Source organism: Coregonus lavaretus, assembly GCF_964263955.1.
Source record: "Coregonus lavaretus genome assembly, chromosome: 13".
NCBI classification, from domain to species: Eukaryota; Metazoa; Chordata; class Actinopteri; order Salmoniformes; family Salmonidae; genus Coregonus; species Coregonus lavaretus.
Window position 1 is genome coordinate 12925824 of NC_140000.1, and position 21977 is coordinate 12947800.

The 21977-nt window shown below is 43.0% G+C and overlaps 4 protein-coding genes and 1 pseudogene across 5 annotated transcripts in view; 4 read left to right on the plus strand and 1 right to left on the minus strand.

Annotated features, from left to right (window-relative positions):
* LOC311139364 (sperm acrosome membrane-associated protein 6-like) overlaps positions 1-21977 on the minus strand; it is a gene marked incomplete at its 5' end in the record, with an annotated part of 1014348 nt that overhangs the window by 790348 nt on the left and 202023 nt on the right. The window lies entirely within an intron of this gene.
* Positions 1120-2741, plus strand: LOC311140225 (uncharacterized protein). Its single transcript, XM_084175178.1, has 4 exons — positions 1120-1252; positions 1622-1684; positions 1966-2242; positions 2328-2741. The coding sequence occupies exons 2-4, from the start codon at positions 1636-1638 to the stop codon at positions 2413-2415; spliced, it is 414 nt and encodes a 137-aa protein (XP_084031304.1). The 5' UTR covers positions 1120-1252; positions 1622-1635; the 3' UTR covers positions 2416-2741.
* LOC311140227 (apolipoprotein C-II-like) lies at positions 5029-7083 on the plus strand. The gene is made up of 4 exons (XM_084175179.1): positions 5029-5133; positions 5891-5953; positions 6277-6478; positions 6576-7083. The coding sequence occupies exons 2-4, from the start codon at positions 5905-5907 to the stop codon at positions 6661-6663; spliced, it is 339 nt and encodes a 112-aa protein (XP_084031305.1). The 5' UTR covers positions 5029-5133; positions 5891-5904; the 3' UTR covers positions 6664-7083.
* On the plus strand, positions 11278-13959 carry LOC311140226 (annotated as a pseudogene). Its single transcript, XR_014615495.1, has 3 exons — positions 11278-11495; positions 11815-12007; positions 12105-13959. The product of XR_014615495.1 is annotated as an uncharacterized misc_RNA (transcript).
* LOC311140222 (trypsinogen-like protein 3) lies at positions 16226-18185 on the plus strand (the record flags this gene model as incomplete). Its single annotated transcript, XM_084175175.1, is given in 6 exon segments — positions 16226-16265; positions 16988-17144; positions 17252-17512; positions 17594-17630; positions 17632-17737; positions 17873-18185. Coding segments are annotated over 6 exon segments (783 nt in total). The 3' UTR covers positions 18055-18185.

A 21977-nucleotide genomic window follows, 5' to 3' on the forward strand; every position in this document is an offset into this window, starting at 1 on the left:
TTAACACAACCATGGCCACATAATAATCTGTGCAGAATCTCGAACGGTATTGATCACTTGCGACATGTACTTGAATGTAATCTCAACTGCAATCCAGGTCATTTGGTTGTGCTACTAGATGAAGCACAGTGATAACACATTAAATATGCTACACATAGGATTTGGTGTTTTACTTTTACATTGTAATTTAAGAAAATGTACATAATATATCTGCAGTTATAGTGGAATGATAGTGTTTCACAGTATTACTTACCCGCCAGTGTTGTGATTGGCTGTGATATTCGCCTATTGATTTCTCCCGCCTGAGCGGCATCTTTTGTCAAACTGGAAAAGCTGTTCTGACATTGTGGCTGTGTTATCTAGTGGATATCGCTCTGTCATTTCCTGGTTGCTAAAATTCTACATTGTTTGCTCAATTTCAGTTTATGTGAGAAAACAAGCACTGAACAATGTAGGGAATCATTGTACCATCTAAATCACTGTGAAATATCTTTTCAATAACCAAAAATATCATTTTTATAGCTGTTTGAAGCTGGTGGACCAAATACAAAGGTAAAAGGCTCAAGCGCAAGTCTTCGCCAGGAGGGGGATATTTGTTTTGAATGCAGCCCAGTGCTGTTGCAATTCACCTAGCACTGGGCTGCATTCAAAACAAGTCTCCCTGTGAAACACTATCATTCCACTGTTACTGCAGATATATTATGGATTTTATTTATTTATTACAATGCAAAAAAAGTATATATATCCTATGTGTAGCACCTTTAAGTTGCTGTATAAAATAACTGACATTGTATTGCCATTTGAAATTTGTTGTGCTTTTAAATGGTTGAAAGCACAGTGATAACACATTTAGGTGACAACTAAACAAAAAAATCTGACATTGATTTTCCATTGGAATTTGGTTGTGCTTTTAGATTGTTGAAATCATAGTAATATCGCATTGGGAATTCAGCAATCTTTTGGCTGTCTTTTTAAGTCAGTGAAAATAGGTTGTAATCTCATTGATCAACGTATCAACCAACTATTACCCAATTCGCCACGTTGAAATGACGTGGGGATAGCATCTCCATCTTTGACCCTGTTTACACTCTCTCTCGCTCTCTTCATCAACACTTGAACAGAGGAGTGCACTTTGGCTCGGAGAACGACAAGTCAACACATCCCCACTCATATATATACAGGCAAGCTCACCGCTGGCTCTCAGCTACTGCTTGCTATACATTCCTGTCACCCAGTACGGAGAGGAGAAACAGTGAGTACAGCCATCTTTGTCTGATTCACCATCATCTTTAGGTTCTCACACCTGCATGGAGAAAAAGAAAACACCTCTTACTAGTGTAGTTACTTCAAGGTGCACGTGATGATAATATCACTGTTACAAGGTGTTGTGTTGTATTATTAGACGGGTAAACACATGTCTGTCTCCAGACTGTTGGACAAAACGCTCTCTGGGAGAGATCAAGTACAGGCTCTTGAGAGGGGTTCCAACTGTACAGAGTAACTAAAGAAATAATGGCATGTCTATATGTTGTCTGCTGTATCATAGTGGGACAGAATCCCAGAAAGACATGTTGATACATGATTTGTCTGACCCTCACCAATATGTTTTCTTTGCCCACAGATCTGAGTGACATCATGAACAAGATTTTGGTCATCACTGTGCTCATAGCACTTCTGGGCCTCAGTAAGTACACAGTCAAGACCCTGACTGACTGACAGCCTGACTGACAGACTGGTGTTGTTCCAGGGTGTCTTTTTGCAGCCTCACTGTGCATCCCAGAAGGTTGCCATATTAGTGTGGCTCTTGAAACATTTAAACTTCTCCAGACTGAAAAAAAGTCCACCTGGAGCGTCACCATCGACTGACTGACTGACAGACTGACCAACCAACCATTTTGAGCCGGCTAAATGTAGACTTTCACACACACTTTGAACCTCTATCCCTAACCCTCCCCTCCCTTCCAGGTGCTCAGGGCATCCGTTTGCCCAGGCAAGCTGAGGAGAGTGAGGCTCCAGAAGTGGTAGCTGAGGAGCGCGCGGCTGAGGAGGCCGTGATTGAGGAACCGGCCCCGGTGGCTGATGTTGCCGAGGCTGCTGAGGTTGTCGAGGCCGCTGCCGCATTAGAGCAGGGAACCCTGGGAAAGCTGGCCAGCGCCATCAAGAACTACTACGAAACATCCGTCAACACCGCCACCGGCTGGCTGGAAAACATCAAGGGCCTGAAGCTGCAGGAGAAGGCCAAGTAAGATACACACACACAGACAAGAACAGCACAGCAAGTCAAGATAGCAGGCTGACAACTAATTTATTGTCCATGTGTCCATCAGGAATGCCTACATTGACACCACCACCGCAGTGAGCACCTACTCTGGCATCCTGCAGGACCAGGTCTACCACATCTTACACCAACAGTAAATATAAATCCTTGCTTCCCTCTGCATCCTCAAAGTCCCTTGGTGAGGAGACCGTCACAGCTGTGGGCCCCTACTCTCTCCGCCACCCTCCCCTAACACACCACTCTGAACTGGCAAATCACAAGAAAAGAGCCCTAATGTTTCACCACAGGAAACCCAGGAGGGCAGAAACACAGTGCATGTCAAATTATAGTGGTGCCCAGTGGTGCAGTAGACTCAAATGACTCTGACGTCAGACTTCAGGAACATCTGGAACAGATTGAAATACTGTATTATTTTATGTCAACAAATTATCTTGAAATAAAAACATGAATTTACAAAAAAACAGTAGACCCTATGTGTTTCTTGAGACCACTTCGTTCAGTTTTGTATTATTAGACAAAGTTGTGTAATGTAGGATATGTTCATGCTTATCTCCCAGAGTTGTATGATGAACATTACAGACCAGTACAGAATAGTACCGAACAGAACAGAACAGTCCAGAACAGAACAGTACAGAACAGTCCAGAACAGAACAGTCCAGAACAGAACAGAATTGTCCAGAACAGAACAGTCCAGAACAGTCCAGAACAGTCCAGAACAGTACAGAACAGTCCAGAACAGAACAGAATAGTACAGAACAGAGCAGTCCAGAACAGAACAGAATTGTCCAGAACAGAACAGTCCAGAACAGTCCAGAACAGTACAGAACAGTACAGAACAGTCCAGAACAGAACAGAATTGTCCAGAACAGAAGAGTCCAGAACAGAACAGTCCAGAACAGTCCAGAACAGTACAGAACTGTCCAGAACTGTCCAGAACTGTCAAAAACAGAACAGTCCAGAACAGAACAGAATAGTCCAGAACAGAAAAGAACAGTCCAGAACAGAACAGCCCAGAACAGTACAGAACAGTACAGAACAGTACAGAACAGTACAGAACAGTCCAGTCCAGAATAGTAGAGTACAGAGGAAGGATAGAACAATATATTTCCTGAACTGGGCAACCGAGTCTCACAAGTCCAACACGTTTTTCCCACTACCAGAGAGAAATACAGCAGGCATACAGGTGGTCCAACACAGAGTGCAAATATTTTGTCTGCTGTTGCTGCTCTGTTTCACTTGCACCCTCTTGCCAGGTCGCTATGTAGTTGAATATGTTCTTCATAACCGCCTTGGCTAAATAAAGGTCCTAAATTAATAATCAAATAAATAAGACACATACCCCAATTAAAATACGTTTAATGAGTTCGACTTCAATCTCACTCCAAAAGCTAATTCTGTGCCAAACCGATTGTATAATGATCAAGGGCACGACCCTTCCCATTCGACCAATGATCAGTGAGAAGGGATATGGTCAAGAAGTTTTTGCTTTAGTGCTACAGATGACCTAAGAACATTTGCATTACTCTGTCCTTCCTTGACAATTCCCTTGCTATGTCAACTGATACATATATTAATATCTTCTATTCAGTCAACGCTTTTCATTTTACAGCAAATCTCAAAGTGACATACAAATGTCAAGACATTAGGTGCATCAGTTTATCACCACCACCTACCAGAGAACTGTGTGCCAATGTGTGATCCATACTGACAGGGCACAAAACAACCTGACGTTGTGACAGGGAATCAGGTGACTAGAGTGTTTACACAGCACTAAATTGAGTATACAAAGAAAAGGGGCTTTACATATTAAGGCAAAGTTCAGTATTTCACAACTTATTGTTGAGTTTGTAGTGTCTGTTAAAAGAAAACTGAAGCATGGATTACAGTTTCTCCTGACCCATAGACACCTTCAGGGTGAGGAAACGTCTAATATGAAGTTGGACAAAAATACTGAACTCCCCCGTTAAACCAATCAAGTCTAACACGGGAAATGTAACATAATACTGGAAATGTACAATCATACTCTATTGTAAAATCACTTAACCTCACACACACAGCCAGGACAGGTTATTAGGAGGAGTTTTTAGCTAAAAGACCATGGCAGATTCATCATAATGCACCTCAAGATTTAAATTATACAGTTTAAACAGCCCACAGCTACAGCACTGGGCTTCAGATTAGATATTCAGTGATAACAGATCATGCTGCCCCACCATTAACTTTCACTGGTAGTGAGTCATTGACCTACAGTTTACCAGCACCACTTGGTGAATCTTTGTCCTAGTTTACCAGCACCACTTGGCTGCAGTGGAGTCTGTGAGAACCTGTAGTAGCCAGACCAACGTGTCAATGGTGATCTAGACTTAGGACTGTGTGCTTAGGCATGGGAGGGGGTAGGTGGAAGGGGGTGGTGGTAGGGGTTGTAATATGAACACAATATATAATATGAATGGGTTACTCTACTGACTTAATAAAGACCAATGGAAATCAACCAGTCCCCAATCAAAACCAATCAGCAAGCAGGATAACTTGTCTTGTTATATTTCAATACACCTATCTGGATTAGCAAATACACAGATGTCCCTACACTAAACTCAAATGATACTAAATCAACACATTATGAACATGTCACTGCCATAGCATCTCCATTTTGACCCTGTCTGCACTCTCTCTCACTTACTTTATCACATATACAAACACCTGAACAGTGGGTGTTTATCTCTGAGGAGTGCACTTTGGCTCGGAGAACGACAAGTCAACACATCCCCACTCATATATATACAGGCAAGCTCACCGCTGGCTCTCAGCTACTGCTTGCTATTAATTGCTGTCACCCAGTACGGAGAGGAGAAACAGTAAGTACAGCCATCTTTGTTTGATTCACCAGCTTTTGGTTCACCATCTTTCTGTTCACCATCTTCTTTAGGTTCACACACCTGCATGGAGATAAATAAAACACCTCTTACTAGTGTAGCTACTTCAGGGTGCACGTGATGATAATATCACTGTTATAAGGTGTTGTGTTGTATTATTAGATGGGTATTACACATGTCTGTCTCCAGACTGTTGGACAAAACGCTCTCTGGGAGAGATCAAGTACAGGGTCTTGAGAGGGGTTCCAACTGTACAGAATAACTAAAGAAATGATGGCATGTCTATACAGATGTAGGAAACGCAAACGTGTAATTTAACATTTCAGACTTGATTTGTCCTAACAAAAAATGTATCAACCCCTACAAAAATGTCCATTAATTATGATCCACATAATAATTCACATTTCCTGTTTCTCCAGGATTATTTTCCTGCTGTGAGAAACTGGTCAAATTAAGATCCTGCATCTCTATGTGGTCTGCTGCATCATAGTGTGACAGAAACCACGAAAAATGCTAGTTTCATTGTCATTAAAAACATTGCCAACCTAAAAATAGCCTTACCTTAGTCATTGGAAACCTGTTAGAAACATGTTTGCCATCAAAAATAAGAGATTAGATGAGGCTGAGATGAGATAAGGCTAAGAGCTGAGCTGAAAAGGAGGAGGAAATGATGCCACCTAGTGGACAAGTTGATACATGATTTATCTGACCCTCAGCAAGATGTTTGCTTTGCACACAGATCTGAGTGACATCATGAACAAGCTTCTGGTCATCACTGTGCTCATCACTCTTCTGGGCCTCAGTAAGTACACACCCAAGACCCTGACTGACTGAATGACAGACTGACAGACTGATTGACAGACTGGTGTTGTTCCAGGGTGTCTTTTTTGCAGCCTCACTGTGCGCATCCCAGAAGGTTGCCATATCATATTAGCATTTCGCATCACCCACAATAACATCTGCTAAGCATGTGTATGTGAACAATAAAATGTGATTTGATTGGAAACGTTAAACACTCCAGACTGCAAATAAGAGCACCTCGAGCGGCAACATTGACTGACTGATAGACTGACCAACCAACCAACCAACCATTTTGACTCTCTAACCCTAACCCTCCCCTTCCAGGTGTTCAGGGTCTCCGTCTGCCTAGGCAAGCTGAGGAGGGTGCGCCTGAGGAACCGGTGGCTGATGTTGCCGAGGCTGATGCAGAGCAGGGAACCCTGGAAAAGCTGACCAGCGCCGTCAAGAGCTACTACGAAACATCCATCAGCACCGCCACCAGCTGGCTGGACAGCATCAAGGGCATGAAGCTGGAGGAGAAGGCCAAGTAAGACACACGCAGGCACACACAAAAGAACAGAACAGCAGGTCAAGATAGCAGGCTGACAGTTAATGCATTGTCCATGTGTCTGTGTGTCCTGCAGGAATGCCTTCATTGACACCACCGTGGCGGTGAGCACCTACTCTGGCATCCTGCACGACCAGGTCTACCACATCTTATACCAACAGTAAAGACCCTTCCTGGTTTCCCTCTGTGTCCCCAACGTCCTCAAAGTCCCTTGGTGAGGAGAGCGTCGCAGCTGTGGGCCCCTACATCCTGGAGCCTCTGATCAGGTCCACCGGACCTCCAACCCTCGGTGACGTCCCCCTGGAGTCTGTGTAGATTGAAATACAGTATTATTTGATGTCAACATTTTACATTTTAGTAATTTAGCAGAGGCTCTTATCCAGAGTGACTTACAATTAGTGAATTCATATTAAGATAGCTAGGTGAGACAACCACATATCACAGTCATGGCAAGTACATTTTTTCCACAATAAAGTAGCTATCAGCAAAGTCAGTGCTAGTAGGAAAATCATTTTTTAAATGTTTGTTTATGTCAACTTTTCTTGAAATAAAAACATGCGTTTGTAGAAAACCAGTAAACCCTATGTGTTTCTTGAAGGGCATTATTCATATGAGTCAGTATGAGCAATGTGCTTAGTGTTGCATTATCAGACAAAGTTGAGAAACGTAGGCTATGTTTATGCATTTCTCCCACAGGTTCGTGACATCAATCAACATCATTTTTATAGCTGTTTGAAGCTGGTGGACCAAATCCAAAGGTAAAAGGCTCAAGCACAAGTCTCCGCCAGGAGGGGGATATTTGTTTTGAATGCAGCCCAGTGCTGTTGCAATTCACCTAGCACTGGGCTGCATTCAAAACAAGTCTCCCTGTGAAACACTATCATTCCACTATTACTGCAGATATATTATGGATTTTATTTATTTATTACAATGCAAAGAAAGTATATATATCCTTTGTGTAGCACCTTTAAGTTGCTGTATAAAATAACTGACATTGTATTGCCATTTGAAATTTGTTGTGCTTTTAAATGGTTGAAAGCACAGTGATAACACATTTAGGTGACAACTAAACAAAAAAATCTGACATTGATTTTCCATTGGAATTTGGTTGTGCTTTTAGATTGTTGAAATCATAGTGATATCGCATTGGGAATTCAGCAAACTTTTGGCTGTCTTTTTAAGTCAGTGAAAATAGGTTGCAATCTCATTGATCAACGTATCAACACACTATTACCCAATTCGCCACATTGAAATGACATTTACATTTTAGTCATTTAGCAGACGCTCTTATCCAGAGCGACTTACAGTTAATGAATACATTTTCATACTGGCCCTCCATGGGAATCGAACCCACAACCCTGCCGTTGCAAGCGCCATGCTCTACCAACTGAGCTACACGGGGCCACATTACGTGGGAATAGCATCTCCATCTTTGACCCTGTTTACACTCTCGCTCGCACTCTTCATCAACACCTGAACAGAGGAGTGCACTTTGACTCAGAGAACGACAAGTCAACACATCCCCACTCATATATATACAGGCAAGCTCATTGCTGGCTCTCAGCTACTGCTTGCTATTAATTCCTGTCACCCAGTACAGAGAGGAGAAACAGTGAGTACAGCCAGTGTTTACACAGCACTAAATTGAGTATAAAAAGAAAAGGGGCTTTACATATTAAGGCAAAGTTCAGTATTTCACAACTTATTGTTGAGTTTGTAGTGACTGTTAAAAGAAAACTGAAGCATGGATTACAGTTTCTCCTGACCCATAGACACTTTCCCCCGTTAAGCCAATCAAGTCTAACACGGGAAATGTAACATAATACTGGAAATGTACAATCAGACTCTATTGTAAAATCACTTAACCTCACACACACAGCCAGGACATGTTATTAGGAGTTTTTAGCTAAAATACATTTTACATTTACATTTTAGTCATTTAGCAGACGCTCTTATCCAGAGCGACTTACAGGAGCAATTAGGGTTAAGTGCCTTGCTCAAATACCATGGCAGATTCATCATAATGCACCTCAAGATTTAAATTATACAGTTTAAACAGCCCACAGCTACAGCCCTGGGCTTCAGATTAGATATTCAGTGATAACAGATCATGCTGCCCCACCATTAACTTTCACTGGTAGTGAGTCATTGACCTATAGTCTACCAGCACCACTTGGTGAATCTTTGTCCTAGTTTACCAGCACCACTTGGCTGCAGTGGAGTCTGTGAGAACCTGTAGTAGCCAGACCAACGTGTCAATGGTGATCTAGACTTAGGACTGTGTGCTTAGGCATGGGAGGGGGTAGGTGGAAGGGGGTGGTGGTAGGGGTTGTAATATGAACACAATATATAATATGAATGGGTTACTCTACTGACTTAATAAAGACCAATGGAAATCAACCAGTCCCCAATCAAAACCAATCAGCAAACAGGATAACTTGTCCTGTTATATTTCAATACACCTATCTGGATCTGGCAAATACACAGATGTCCCTACACTAAACTCAAATGATACTAAATCAACAAATTATGAACATGTTACTGCCATAGCATCTCCATCTTTGACCCTGTCTGCACTCTCTCTCACTTACTTTATCACATATACAAACACCTGAACAGTGGGTGTTTATCTACGAGGAGTGCACTTTGGCTCGGAGAACGACAAGTCAACACATCCCCACTCATATATATACAGGCAAGCTCACTGCTGGCTCTCAGCTACTGCTTGCTATTAATTCCTGTCACCCAGTACAGAGAGGAGAAACAGTAAGTACAGCCATCTTCGTTTGATTCACCACCTTTTGGTTCACCATCTTTTGGTTCGCCATCTTTCTGATCACCATCTTCTTTAGGTTCACACACCTGCATGGAGATAAATAAAACATCTCTTACTAGTGTAGCTACTTCAGGGTGCACGTCATGATAATATCACTGTTATAAGGTGTTGTGTTGTATTATTAGATGGGTATTACACATGTCTGTCTCCAGACTGTTGGACAAAACGCTCTCTGGGAGAGATCAAGTACAGGGTCTTGAGAGGGGTTCCAACTGTACAGAATAACTAAAGAAATGATGGCATGTCTATACAGATGTAGGAAACGCAAACGTGTAATTTAACATTTCAGACTTGATTTGTCCTAAAAAAAAAAAGATCAACCCCTACAAAAATGTCCATTAATTATGATCCACATAATAATTCACATTTCCTGTTTCTCCAGGATTATTTTCCTGCTGTGAGAAACTGGTCAAATTAAGATCCTGCATCTCTACGTGGTCTGCTGCATCATAGTGTGACAGAAACCACGAAAAATGCTAGTTTCATTGTCATTAAAAACATTGCCAACCTCAGAATAGCCTTACCTTAGTCATTGGAAACCTGTTAGAAACATGTTTGAGATCAAATAGAAGAGATTAGATGAGGCTGAGATGAGATACAGTGAGGGAAAAAAGTATTTGATCCCCTGCTGATTTTGTACGTTTGCCCACTGACAAATAAATGATCAGTCTATAATTTTAATGGTAGGTTTATTTGAACAGTGAGAGATAGAATAACAACAACAAAATCCAGAAAAACGCAATCAATCAGATTCCAAACTCTCCACCATGGCCAAGACCAAAGAGCTCTCCAAGGATGTCAGGGACAAGATTGTAGACCTACACCAGGCTGGAATGGGCTACAAGACCATCGCCAGGCAGAGAAGGTGACAACAGTTGGTGCGATTATTCGCAAATAGAAGAAACACAAAATAACTGTCAATCTCCCTCGGCCTGGGGCTCCATGCAAGATCTCTCCTCGTGGAGTTGCAATGATCATGAGAACGGTGAGGAATCAGCCCAGAACTACACGGGAGGATCTTGTCAATGATCTCAAGGCAGCTGGGACCATAGTCAACAAGAAAACAATTGGTAACACACTATGCCGTGAAGGACTGAAATCCTGCAGCGCCCGCAAGGTCCCCCTGTTCAAGAAAGCACATATACAGGCCCGTCTGAAGTTTGCCAATGAACATCTGAATGATTCAGAGGAGAACTGGGTTGTGGTCAGATGAGACCAAAATCGAGCTCTTTGGCATCAACTCAGCTCACCGTGTTTGGAGGAGGAGGAATGCTGCCTATGACCCCAAGAACACCATCCCCACCGTCAAACATGGAGGTGGAAACATTATGCTTTGCGGGTGTTTTTCTGCTAAGGGGACAGGACAACTTCACCGCATCAAAGGGACAATGGACGGCACATTGTACCATCAAATCTTGGGTGAGAACCTCCTTCCCTCAGCCAGGGCATTGAAAATGGGTCGTGGATGGGTATTCCAGGATGACAATGACCCAAAACACATGGCCAAGGCAACAAAGGAGTGGCTCAAGAAGAAGCACATTAAGGTCCTGGAGTGGCCTAGCCAGTCTCCAGACCTTAATCCCATAGAAAATCTGTGGAGGGAGCTGAAGGTTCGAGTTGCCAAACGTCAGCCTAGAAAACTTAATGACTTGGAGAAGATCTGCAAAGAGGAGTGGGACAAAATCCCTCCTGAGATGTGTGCAAACCTGGTGGCCAACTACAAGAAACATCTGACCTCTGTGATTGCCAACAAGGGTTTTGCCACCAAGCACTAAGTCATGTTTTGCAGAGGGGTCCAATACTTATTTCCCTCATTAAAATGCAAATCAATTTATTACATTTTTGACATGCGCTTTTCTGGATTGTTTTGTTGTTATTCTGTCTCTCACTGTTCAAATAAACCTACCATTAAAATTATAGACTGATCATGTCTTTGTCAGTAGGCAAACGTACAAAATCAGCAGGGGATCAAATACTTTTTCCCCTCACTGTAAGGCTAAGAGCAGAGCTGAAAAGGAGGAGGAAATGATGCCACCTAGTGGACAAGTTGATACATGATTTATCTGACCCTCAGCAAGATGTTTGCTTTGCACACAGATCTGAGTGACATCATGAACAAGCTTCTGGTCATCACTGTGCTCATCACTCTTCTGGGCCTCAGTAAGTACACACCCAAGACCCTGACTGACTGAATGACAGACTGACAGACTGATTGACAGACTGGTGTTGTTCCAGGGTGTCTTTTTTGCAGCCTCACTGTGCGCATCCCAGAAGGTTGCCATATCATATTAGCATTTCGCATCACCCACAATAACATCTGCTAAGCATGTGTATGCGACCAATAAAATGTGATTTGATTTGAAACGTTAAACACTCCAGACTGCAAATAAGAGCACCTCGAGCAGCAACATTGACTGACTGACAGACTGACCAACCAACCAACCATTTTGACTCTCTAACCCTAACCCTCCCCTTCCAGTTGTTCAGGGCCTCCGTCTTCCTAGGTAAGCTGAGGAGGGTGCGCCTGAGGAACCGGTGGCTGATGTTGCCGAGGCTGATGCAGAGCAGGGAACCCTGGAAAAGCTGACCAGCGCCGTCAAGAGCTACTACGAAACATCCATCAGCACCGCCACCAACTGGCTGGACAGCCTGAAGCTGAAGGAGAAGGCAGAGTAAGACACATGCACGAATGCACACAAGAACGGAACAGCAGGTCAAGATAGCAGGCTGACAGTTAATGCATTGTCCATGTGTCTGTGTGTCCCGCAGGAATGCCTACGCTGGCACCACCGTGGCGGTGGCCTACTATTCTGGCATCCTGCAGGACCAGGTCTACCACATCTTATACAAACAGTAAAGACCCTTCCTGGTTTCCCTCTGTGTCCCCAACGTCCTCAAAGTCCCTTGGTGAGGAGAGCGTCGCAGCTGTGGGCCCCTACATCCTGGAGCCTCTGATCAGCTTCAGTCTGTGTAGATTGAAATACAGTATTATTTGATGTCAACATTTTACATTTTAGTAATTTAGCAGAGGCTCTTATCCAGAGCGACTTACAATTAGTGCATTCATATTAAGATAGCTAGGTGAGACAACCACATATCACAGTCATGGCAAGTACATTTTTCCACAATAAAGTAGCTATCAGCAAAGTCAGTGCTAGTAGGAAAATCATTTTTTAAATGTTTTTTTATGTCAACTTATCTTGAAATAAAAACATGCGTTTGTAGAAAACCAGTAAACTCTATGTGTTACTTGAAGGTTATTATTCATATGAGTCAGTATGAGCAATGTGCTTAGTGTTGCATTATCAGACAAAGTTGAGAAACGTAGGCTATGTTTATGCATTTCTCCCACAGGTTCGTGTCATCAATATGGTTATGTGTACATCATGTCTCAGAGCTTACAATATGGACAATATGCAGTCTCACAATACCTACTGTCAGTGGCGATTTTAGCATGTAAATCTTGGTGGGGCAAAAAAATACAAATGTGGGATGCATGTCAGCAAAGCCACTACACAACACAACACTAATCAATACATTAATTAAACTATAACGGTGACAAATGGTGCCCACAAACTGAGTCCCAGCAGCAGTCCACACACCTTACCACTGCTACACCTGGCTATCAGCGGAGCCTTGTCTGGCAGCGAAACAGTTCATTCAGCCTCATTTACTGCCTTTAAAAAAAACATAGCTGATATGGCTGACTTGCTTAAACATTTGTGGTTTTTACTGACAATTGAGATGTACAAACTATGGCATAAGGGGAGGACAAGCGGATAAGAGGCAATCCGTAATTTCGATTAAGACATTAATGAGCAAGCCAGGACGGACGTAGTCAATAAAACTATTTGTTCAGCACTTTTGAAATGTACAGCGACAGAATTCAGAACATGGGCCGTTCTTACAGTGTTCTCCCTGTACACCAAGTCAGAACCGTAGGATAAATAAAGGGGGCATATGAGCAGACAATGAAAGCTCTTACAATATTCAATGATTACATTTCTCTAAAACAGGTTATAGGCTACATGTGCCCACCAAGTCAGAACAGTAGGCGAAATTAAGAGGTGAAAATCGACCAAATTATTAGGGGCTACTAACAGCTTACTACATAACATACACTTAGTATTACTTTCTTAGCAACAGTATACATATCTCCCTGGCATATTACATCATTTATGCAGCAGCATATAAGACATTTTTGGACTCACCTTGTTGTGATGTGCTCACTTGAACAGGAAGGTGGTGCGGCGGTCCTTCGTGGGCAAATTTTGTTATCAAAGAAAGAGAAAGAGGCCGGATTTATAATTCCGAGTTGGATGACCGTTCAAAACATATATTCTCAGTCTGAGCTCGTTTATTCCCGACTTCCCAGTTGCAATGCTTGCAGTTAGCCACTGTCACCGATTCCTTCCAAACCACTCATTGTTGAATTTGCGATTTCCAACTTGTTGTGTCCAATTTGTAAGTCGCTCTGGATAAGAGCGTCTGCTAAATGACGTAAATGTAAATGTAAATGTGTAATGTTTATGTCCAATGGCCGATGAGCACCGATACCTTTTATCTATAATTTCTCTTCATTATTTCTCTTCATATGACAAGGATTAAAAAGGATTTGCCAGTAGATTGTCGACTTGATTCATGATGATGACTGCTAGCTAAGATTTTGAAAGTAAGATGTTGACATGATCAGTCCAATCAAAGCTACTGTACATATAACGTGATTTGACGTCATTTTATCTGTGGCCAATGACCTTGAGCCTTCTTGGAAGGGCACTTCTAATGTAACTCTATGGCAGCACCCAAAGGGCTTGAATTTTCGATGTCTGCCCTTACTAAGGACTTGGCGGTGACGTAGTGTCCCCATGAGTGACAGAACACTGAGCCAATCACGGCGCAACGCTCCTATTTTCTGCTGGCTTGTCCCACCACAGAAAGCACTGAGCTAGGCTGAAACACTTGCATTTTGGAGCTGCCTTACTCAAGAAAACAAAAAATAGACAATGTTTGTACGCGGCTTTATTAACTCAATGAGATATATTTTTTTTTACATTGTTTGCAAACTGATATGTGACACGTATTAATGCCAAAATAACATGCAAAACAGGGAATCAGAACAGGTGGGGCACTCACCTGCCCTGAATGACGGGTCGCCACTGCCTACTGTACATAACTACCACCTAACACTGAGTCAACTGCCTACTGTACATAACTACCACCTAACACTGAGTCAACTGCCTACTGTACATAACTACCACCTAACACTGAGTCAACTGCCTACTGTACATAACTACCACCTAACACTGAGTCAACTGCCTACTGTACATAACTACCACCTAACACTGAGTCAACTGCCTACTGTACATAACTACCACCTAACACTGAGTCAACTGCCTACTGTACATAACTACCACCTAACACTGAGTCAACTGCCTACTGTACATAACTACCACCTAACACTGAGTCAACTGCCTACTGTACATAACTACCACCTAACACTGAGTCAACTGCCTACTGTACATAACTACCACCTAACACTGAGTCAACTGCCTACTGTACATAACTACCACCTAACACTGAGTCAACTGCCTACTGTACATAACTACCACCTAACACTGAGTCAACTGCCTACTGTACATAACTACCACCTAACACTGAGTCAACTGCCTACTGTACATAACTACCACCTAACACTGAGTCAACTGCCTACTGTACATAACTACCACCTAACACTGAGTCAACTGCCTACTGTACATAACTACCACCTAACACTGAGTCAACTGCCTACTGTACATAACTACCACCTAACACTGAGTCAACTGCCTACTGTACATAACTACCACCTAACACTGAGTCAACTGCCTACTGTACATAACTACCACCTAACACTGAGTCAACTGCCTACTGTACATAACTACCACCTAACACTGAGTAAACTGCCTACTGTACATAACTACCACCTAACACTGAGTAAACTGCCTCTCCTCTGAATAAAAGAAAAAGGTCATACAGAGGAAAACGAAAACACAGAGGAAAACGAAAACACAGATTCCTGTGACTTGTTTCTGACAGACACGTTCTCAACCAGAGCTTGAGTTTCTAAATTAGTGGGAAAAAAAGGGTGCCATCTGGGTTTCTGATCTCAGAAAGGTTCGAAGTGAGCTATTCATGATCCTTTTGAAGCTGCAATGAAAACAGACAGAAATAATACATTTTACCTCAAATATGATCATGTTCACTGAAGATGTAAGAGCCTGGAGCTACAAGATCACAGAGGAGATCTAAACACATCTTGAACTGTTAGTTAATCTCTTCATAGTGTTGTGACACTAGCAGGGATATGGCCAATCTGATGTAGCCTAAGTCAAAGATTCATTCAAACTGACTCAAAATGTATTCAAACTAAATACCTAAAATCCCTGATTAGGCTTCTTCTGAGTACCTGCATTTCCCCATCTTGGTTTCCCAATTACTCTCACAACTTTATCTGTCTCACAAGGCCACATTGTTACCTTCTCTTAGTAATCAAACCACAGTTTATGAATAGCTTCAATTGATATTACTAAACGAGGGCACAGCACACTGATACAAGGGGTTGCGTAATTGTAGATAACACTGAGTACTTTCATCACAGTGAAATATTAACTCTAAATGCTAGGGAGGGGGGGGGGGGGGGGGGGGGGCTGACTAAATACTTTTTTTCCCCACTGTACTTATGTCAAGAATTGTAAATTCAGTCACAAACATAAGAGAAGTGCCAGGAAAACGAAGCACAGGTGCAGCCCAGGAAGTCAACTCCCATAGATCTAAAGGCTAGAGAAACAGATATATACACAGGTATAAAAGAACCACAGACTAAACCCAGAGTCTCATACAGAGAACAGGACATAATGAAGCTGCTACTGATGACCTTGGCTTTGGGGTGTGCAGGTAAGACTGTATTACACAGTATCTACAGCATCATGAGACTGTTATGCCATGCAAGAGCATGAATAATGATACCTTCTTTTGGAGGCTAGGGAGGGAGATATACACTGAGTGTAAAAAACATTATGAACATTATGATCTTTCAATGACATAGACTGACCAGGTGAATCCAGATGAAAGCTATGACCCCTTATTGTCACTTGTTAAATCCACTTCAATCAGTGTAGATGAATGGGAGGAGACAGGTAAAATAATTTTTAAGCCTTGAGACAACTGAGACATGGATTGTGTATATGTGCCATTCAGAGGGTGAATGGGCAAGACAAAATATTGAAGTGCCTAAGAATAGTGTATGGTAGTACTTGCCAGGCGCACCGGTTTGTGTAAAGAACTGCAACACTGCTGAGTTTTTTCAAGCTCAACAGCTTCCCATGTGTATCAAGAATGGTCCACCACCCAAAGGACATCCAGCCAACTTGACACATCTGCGGGAAGCATTGGAGTCAACATGGGCCAGCATCCCTGTGGAACGCTTTCGACAACTTGTAGAGTCCATGCCCCAACGAATTGAGGGTGTTCTGAGGGTAGCAGGCTGAAGATGGGGGGGGTGCAACTCAATATTAGGAATAATATGTATATAATATGTTCTTAATGTTTTGTACACTCAGTGTCCATTTATACTATGACCATTTGTCTCTCTCCCTTTCTCTCTCTCTCTTATTTAGCGGCTGTTCCAGTGGAGGAGGATGTAGCGTTGTTGCAGGAAGTTTGCCAACCCCACTCCAGACCCTGGCAGGTCTACCTGTGGAACACTAAGGGGGGCTGGTATGGGAAGGAAAGGTGCAGTGGTGCCCTCATCAACGAGTGGAACTGCTTTGTCGAGTGGGTGTTCCCCCTTTTTTCCTTTCTTGAAATCAGTGTGAAAATGCATGCAGCCCATAAGTTCCTCTCCTCTCTACTCCACTCTACTCTACTCCTCTCCTCCTCAAACCTGGCCACACTATGGTGTCTCTGGGGGAGCATAACCTGACGGTGGAGGAAGGGACAGAGCAGCACATCCAGATGGCCAGACATGTGCAGCACGGGCCGTATGCACGAGGCCCCTCTCACAGTCTGGCAATGGTGAAGCTGGCAGAGCCTGCCCGGTTCACTCAGCATGTCATGCCCGTAGCCCTACTCACATGCTGCCCTCAGCTCCATGAGAAGTGTCTGGTCAGCGGCTGGGGCTCCACCATACCGGGACAGGGTGAGTGGACCATAAAGCCAGGGGAGGGCTATATGCCTCAACCCAAATTAATGGAATAGATAAGCACCAAATAAACTCCCCTGAGTCCTTCTCTCTGTCCCTCCATACAGAAGTGTGAAACACTTGCGGATCATAGATGACAAGATGTGCCAGATAGCCTTGCCCGTTTATTGGATAGTACACACATTCTGTGCTAAAACCCTCCTCTCAACCGACAATTGCCTTGTCAGTACATCAACAGCACATTACTCTGCAAACATTTATATTTGTATCTCTGGCTGTCACATTGGAACAGTATAAGAGAATAGTACGATCAACGAGCTAATCAAGATTTTCCTCTCTTTCTCTCTCTCTCTCTCTCTCTCTCTCTCTCTCTCTCTGGTGTGTGGGGGTGAGCTACAGGGGTTGTTCTGGTCTGGTTGTTCTGACATTGGTCTGTACACCAGCCTTTGCCTGTACCTTGACTGGATCAGTGACATCATGAACACCCCTGATCCTACACCTGAACCTGTGTGGACCACTGCAGCAGCAGCTACAACATGGTGATTGAAAAGAAAAACAAAAAAGTGATATGTACTGAAACATTCTGTTCACTTGCCCCATTGAGTCTATCATATCCAGCATGCGTTTATTTCATTCACCAGCAGAGGACGACATATACTAACAATACTGGCCTATCACAACCCTCCAATACATTTCTTGCCTATAACAAGTCTCACATTACAGTTTTTCTCGATTGCTAAGACACATTTCTTGAAAGCTGCTCTCCTTTTCTCTTAACTGTGAACACAAAACCCAATTTTCAAGCTACATTCACAAAACCTCAGACTCTTCTTGCAAAACCAAACTTTCACCTCAAAACAGTTCAATCTGTGCTCAAAACTGAACTATGTTGTCAAATCGTGCCCCGAGTCAATCAAAATAAAAAACACTACTGAACAGTCACTAAACACTACGTAGAAAAATAGAAAACACAATGCTCAGGACATGAAGCTGGAGAAATAAATGTTTATTGTTCACTGTAGGCTAAATGCATGTTGCAAAACAAAAAAAACCTGTGCATTTAGCACTTGTACAAAAAGACAAAACAGAAATCTTGTGCATTTACATGTAGCACTTGTAAAAACCAAACAGAAATCTTATGCGTTTGCCACTTGTGTACAGTAAGCCCATGTAAAAAATAAAGTACAAAAATATACAAATAAGTGCATTACTCAGCCACAGCATCATGTCTCCATCTGGGTCAGGCCACAGGACTTCATCCACATCACAGGCCACATTTTGTCTGGCCAGGCAACGGGGGAAAAAAACCCTGGCATGCCGTATCCAGGCTTGGCATGCCTCCACACCTACAGTGGGGAGAACAAGTATTTGATACACTGCCGATTTTGCAGGTTTTCCTACTTACAAAGCATGTAGAGGTCTGTAATTTTTGTCATAGGTACACTTCAACTGTGAGAGACGGAATCAAAAACAAAAATCCAGAAAATCACATTGTATGATTTTTAAGTAATTAATTTGCATTTTATTGCATGACATAAGTATTTGATACATCAGAAAAGCAGAACTTAATATTTGGTACAGAAACCTTTGTTTACAATTACAGAGATCATACGTTTCCTGTAGGTCTTGACCAGGTTTGCACACACTTCAGCAGGGATTTTGGCCCACTCCTCCATACAGACCTTCTCCAGATCCTTCAGGTTTCGGGGCTGTCGCTGGGCAATAAGGACTTTCAGCTCCCTCCAAAGATTTTCTATTGGGTTCAGGTCTGGAGACTGGCTAGGCCACTCCAGGACCTTGAGATACTTCTTACGGAGCCACTCCTTAGTTGCCCTGGCTGTGTGTTCCGGGTCATTGTCATGCTAGAAGACCCAGCCACGACCCATATTCAATGATCTTACTGAGGGAAGGAGGTTGTTGGCCAAGATCTCGCGATACATGGCCCCATCCATCCTCCCCTCAATACGGTGCAGTCGTCCTGTCCCCTTTGCAGAAAAGCATCCCCAAAGAATGATGTTTCCACCTCCATGCTTCACGGTTGGGATGGTGTTCTTGGGGTTGTACTCGTCCTTCTTCTTCCTCCAAACACGGCGAGTGGAGTTTAGACCAAAAAGCTTTATTTTTGTCTCATCAGACCACGTGACCTTCTCCCATTCCTCCTCTGGATCATCCAGATGGTCATTGGCAAACTTCAGACGGGCATGGACATGCGCTGGCTTGAGCAGGGGGACCTTGCGTGCGCTGCAGGATTTTAATCCATGACGGCATAGTGTGTTACTAATGGTTTTCTTTGAGACTGTGGTCCCAGCTCTCTTCAGGTCATTGACCAGGTCCTGCCGTGTAGTTCTGGGCTAATCCCTCACCTTCCTCAGGATCATTGATGCCCCACGAGGTGAGATCTTGCATGGAGCCCCAGACCGAGGGTGATTGACCGTCATATTGAACTTAGTCCATTTTCTAATAATTGCGCCAACAGTTGTTGCCTTCTCACCGAGCTGCTTGCCTATTGTCCTGTAGCCCATCCCAGCCTTGTGCAGGTCTACAATTTTATCCCTGATGTCCTTACACAGCTCTCTGGTCTTGGCCATTGTGGAGAGGTTGGAGTCTGTTTGATTGAGTGTGTGGACAGGTGTCTTTTATACAGGTAACAAGTTCAAACAGGTGCAGTTAATACAGGTAATGAGTGGAGAACAGGAGGGCTTCTTAAAGAAAAACTAACAGGTCTGTGAGTGCCGGAATTCTTACTGGTTGGTAGGTGATCAAATACTTATGTCATGCAATAAAATGCAAATTAATTACTTAAAAATCATACAATGTGATTTCCTGGATATTTGTTTTAGATTCCGTCTCTCACAGTTGAATTGTACGTATGATAAAAATTACAGATCTCTACATGCTTTGTAAGTAGGAAAACCTGCAAAATCGGCAGTGTATCAAATACTTGTTCTCCCCACTGTATGTCACCACAGGCAAGTCCCATGGCTTGCAGGAGATTTACCCTGGTGTAAGGTTGGCGTTCATATACCTTCCACCGCCATGAGGAGAAGAATTCCTCAATGGGGTTTAGGAAAGGGGAGTACGGTGGAAGGCAAAGATTGATAAAACCTTGGTTCATATTGTACCACTCTCTAACCTGGAGGGCTCTGTGAAAACTCACATTGTCCCAAACAACAACATAGATGGGATGCTCATCCTGCTGCCCTAACAAAGCATCTCGCATGTGATTGAGGAAAATGAGGAGCTGGTGAGTGTTGTAGGGCCCCAGGTTGGCATGATGGTGGACAACCCCATGATTGCTGATGGCAGCACATAATGTGACATTGCCACCACGCTGCCCAGGAACACCAACAATGGCCCGATGGCCAATCACATTACGGCCTCTCCTTCTCCTTTTGGTGAGATTAAACCCAGCTTCATCCATGTAGATGTATTGATGGGGTCTTTCCATTGCATCCAGTTGAAAAACCCTCTGTAGAAATATATATTTTTGTAAGTGATACGGAAAAAGTGATTTAGGCCACTACAGTAAATCACTACTTAGAGTAATCAACATTGAATGTGTCTGGATATATGCCAACCTGTAGATACTGGAATCTTTGCTCTTTGACTCTGTCTGAGTTGCGATCAAAGGGCACTCTGTATAGCTGTTTCATGCGCAGTCTGTTGCGCTTGAGGACACAATCAACAGTAGAGAGGCTGACACTGTTGATACCCTCAAAATTTAAATGGTCCTCAATGATCTTCTGCTGAATTTCGCTCAGTTTAATGGCATTGTTCTCACGGACCATATCAACAATTAGGGTCTCTTGGTGTGGGGAGAACATACCTGTCCTCCCACCCCCATGTGGCAGTCTTTCAATTCTACAAAAAGAGAACATGGAGTTACAAAAAATATACATGGAATACTAGGCCTACAAACAGTTAGACCAACCCTCCATTACAATACTACAGTACATTGGTACAGTGATGTACTGAAACATATATTTACTTACAGTATACTGTGGTACAGTATATAGTATGTCATACAGTAATTGCTGTCAACATTTACATACTGTACTATAATGTCAAAAAAAGGTAATTACCTGTTCTCTTCTCTAAATCTTCGGATTATGGTGGACACAGTGAATCTACTGATGTTTGGTTGTACCCTTTGTCCAGCCTCCCTCATGCTCATACCATGGACAAGAACATGGTCAATCACAGTAGCTCTGATTTCATCAGATATTACTGTTCTTTGTCTTCGCTGACCACCTCGACCACCTCGACCTCCTCTCACACAAACTCTTCCTCTCAGATTTCTATCCATTGTAGGGCCTCACAAACCAGTGCTCTCTGAACTGGCTTACTGTATATGTTCCCTCACATCATTAGCCACAAGTGTGATCAATTTTGAGTTGTTGTGTTCAAGTGGTGACAGCTGTGCTCTAATTGTGTTTGACTTTTGTCACCTGTGCTCACCATTATGC

Bases quoted from the DNA above. Each gene is read 5' to 3' on its own strand.
- LOC311140227 (XM_084175179.1), top strand. From the start codon at position 5,905: ATGAACAAGCTTCTGGTCATCACTGTGCTCATCACTCTTCTGGGCCTC. The intron at 5,954-6,276 runs GTAAGTACACAC...CTCCCCTTCCAG, and splicing joins CATCACTCTTCTGGGCCTCA to GTGTTCAGGGTCTCCGTCTG. The intron at 6,479-6,575 runs GTAAGACACACG...TGTGTCCTGCAG, and splicing joins AAGCTGGAGGAGAAGGCCAA to GAATGCCTTCATTGACACCA.
- LOC311140225 (XM_084175178.1), top strand. From the start codon at position 1,636: ATGAACAAGATTTTGGTCATCACTGTGCTCATAGCACTTCTGGGCCTC. The intron at 1,685-1,965 runs GTAAGTACACAG...CCTCCCTTCCAG, and splicing joins CATAGCACTTCTGGGCCTCA to GTGCTCAGGGCATCCGTTTG. The intron at 2,243-2,327 runs GTAAGATACACA...TGTGTCCATCAG, and splicing joins AAGCTGCAGGAGAAGGCCAA to GAATGCCTACATTGACACCA.